This window comes from Eurypyga helias, unplaced genomic scaffold (assembly GCF_000690775.1).
Source record: "Eurypyga helias isolate BGI_N326 unplaced genomic scaffold, ASM69077v1 scaffold31691, whole genome shotgun sequence".
Taxonomy (NCBI): domain Eukaryota; kingdom Metazoa; phylum Chordata; class Aves; order Eurypygiformes; family Eurypygidae; genus Eurypyga; species Eurypyga helias.
The window spans coordinates 1,971-2,241 of NW_010230678.1; the positions used below are offsets into that span (position 1 = coordinate 1,971).

General features: G+C 60.9%; 1 protein-coding gene across 1 annotated transcript in view; it reads left to right on the plus strand.

The window, feature by feature from the left end:
* The window catches only part of CRYBA2 (crystallin, beta A2), a gene marked incomplete at both ends in the record, with an annotated part of 2,232 nt that extends 1,967 nt beyond the window's left edge, over nucleotides 1-265 (plus strand). Inside the window, 1 exon segment of the mRNA XM_010160834.1 lies at nucleotides 132-265. Coding sequence (XP_010159136.1) covers nucleotides 132-265 — 134 coding nt within the window.
* Nucleotides 266-271: the final 6 nt, after the last annotated feature.

Sequence of the window (271 nt, forward strand, 5' to 3'; positions counted from 1 at the left end):
GGGATGGGATGGGATGGGATGGGATGGGATGGGATGGGATGGGATGGGATGGGATGGGATGGGATGGGGAGAGAGTAGGGTGGGGGTGGGGGTGTTTGACCCAGGGCTCTGAGCCAGGGGTTTGCCCGCAGGTGGGTGGCGTACCAGTACCCAGGATACAGGGGCTACCAGTATGTGCTGGAGCGGGACAGACAGAACGGCGAGTTCAAGAAGTACAACGAATACAGCAGCCAGGCCCACACCAACCAGATCCAATACATCCGCCGCCTCC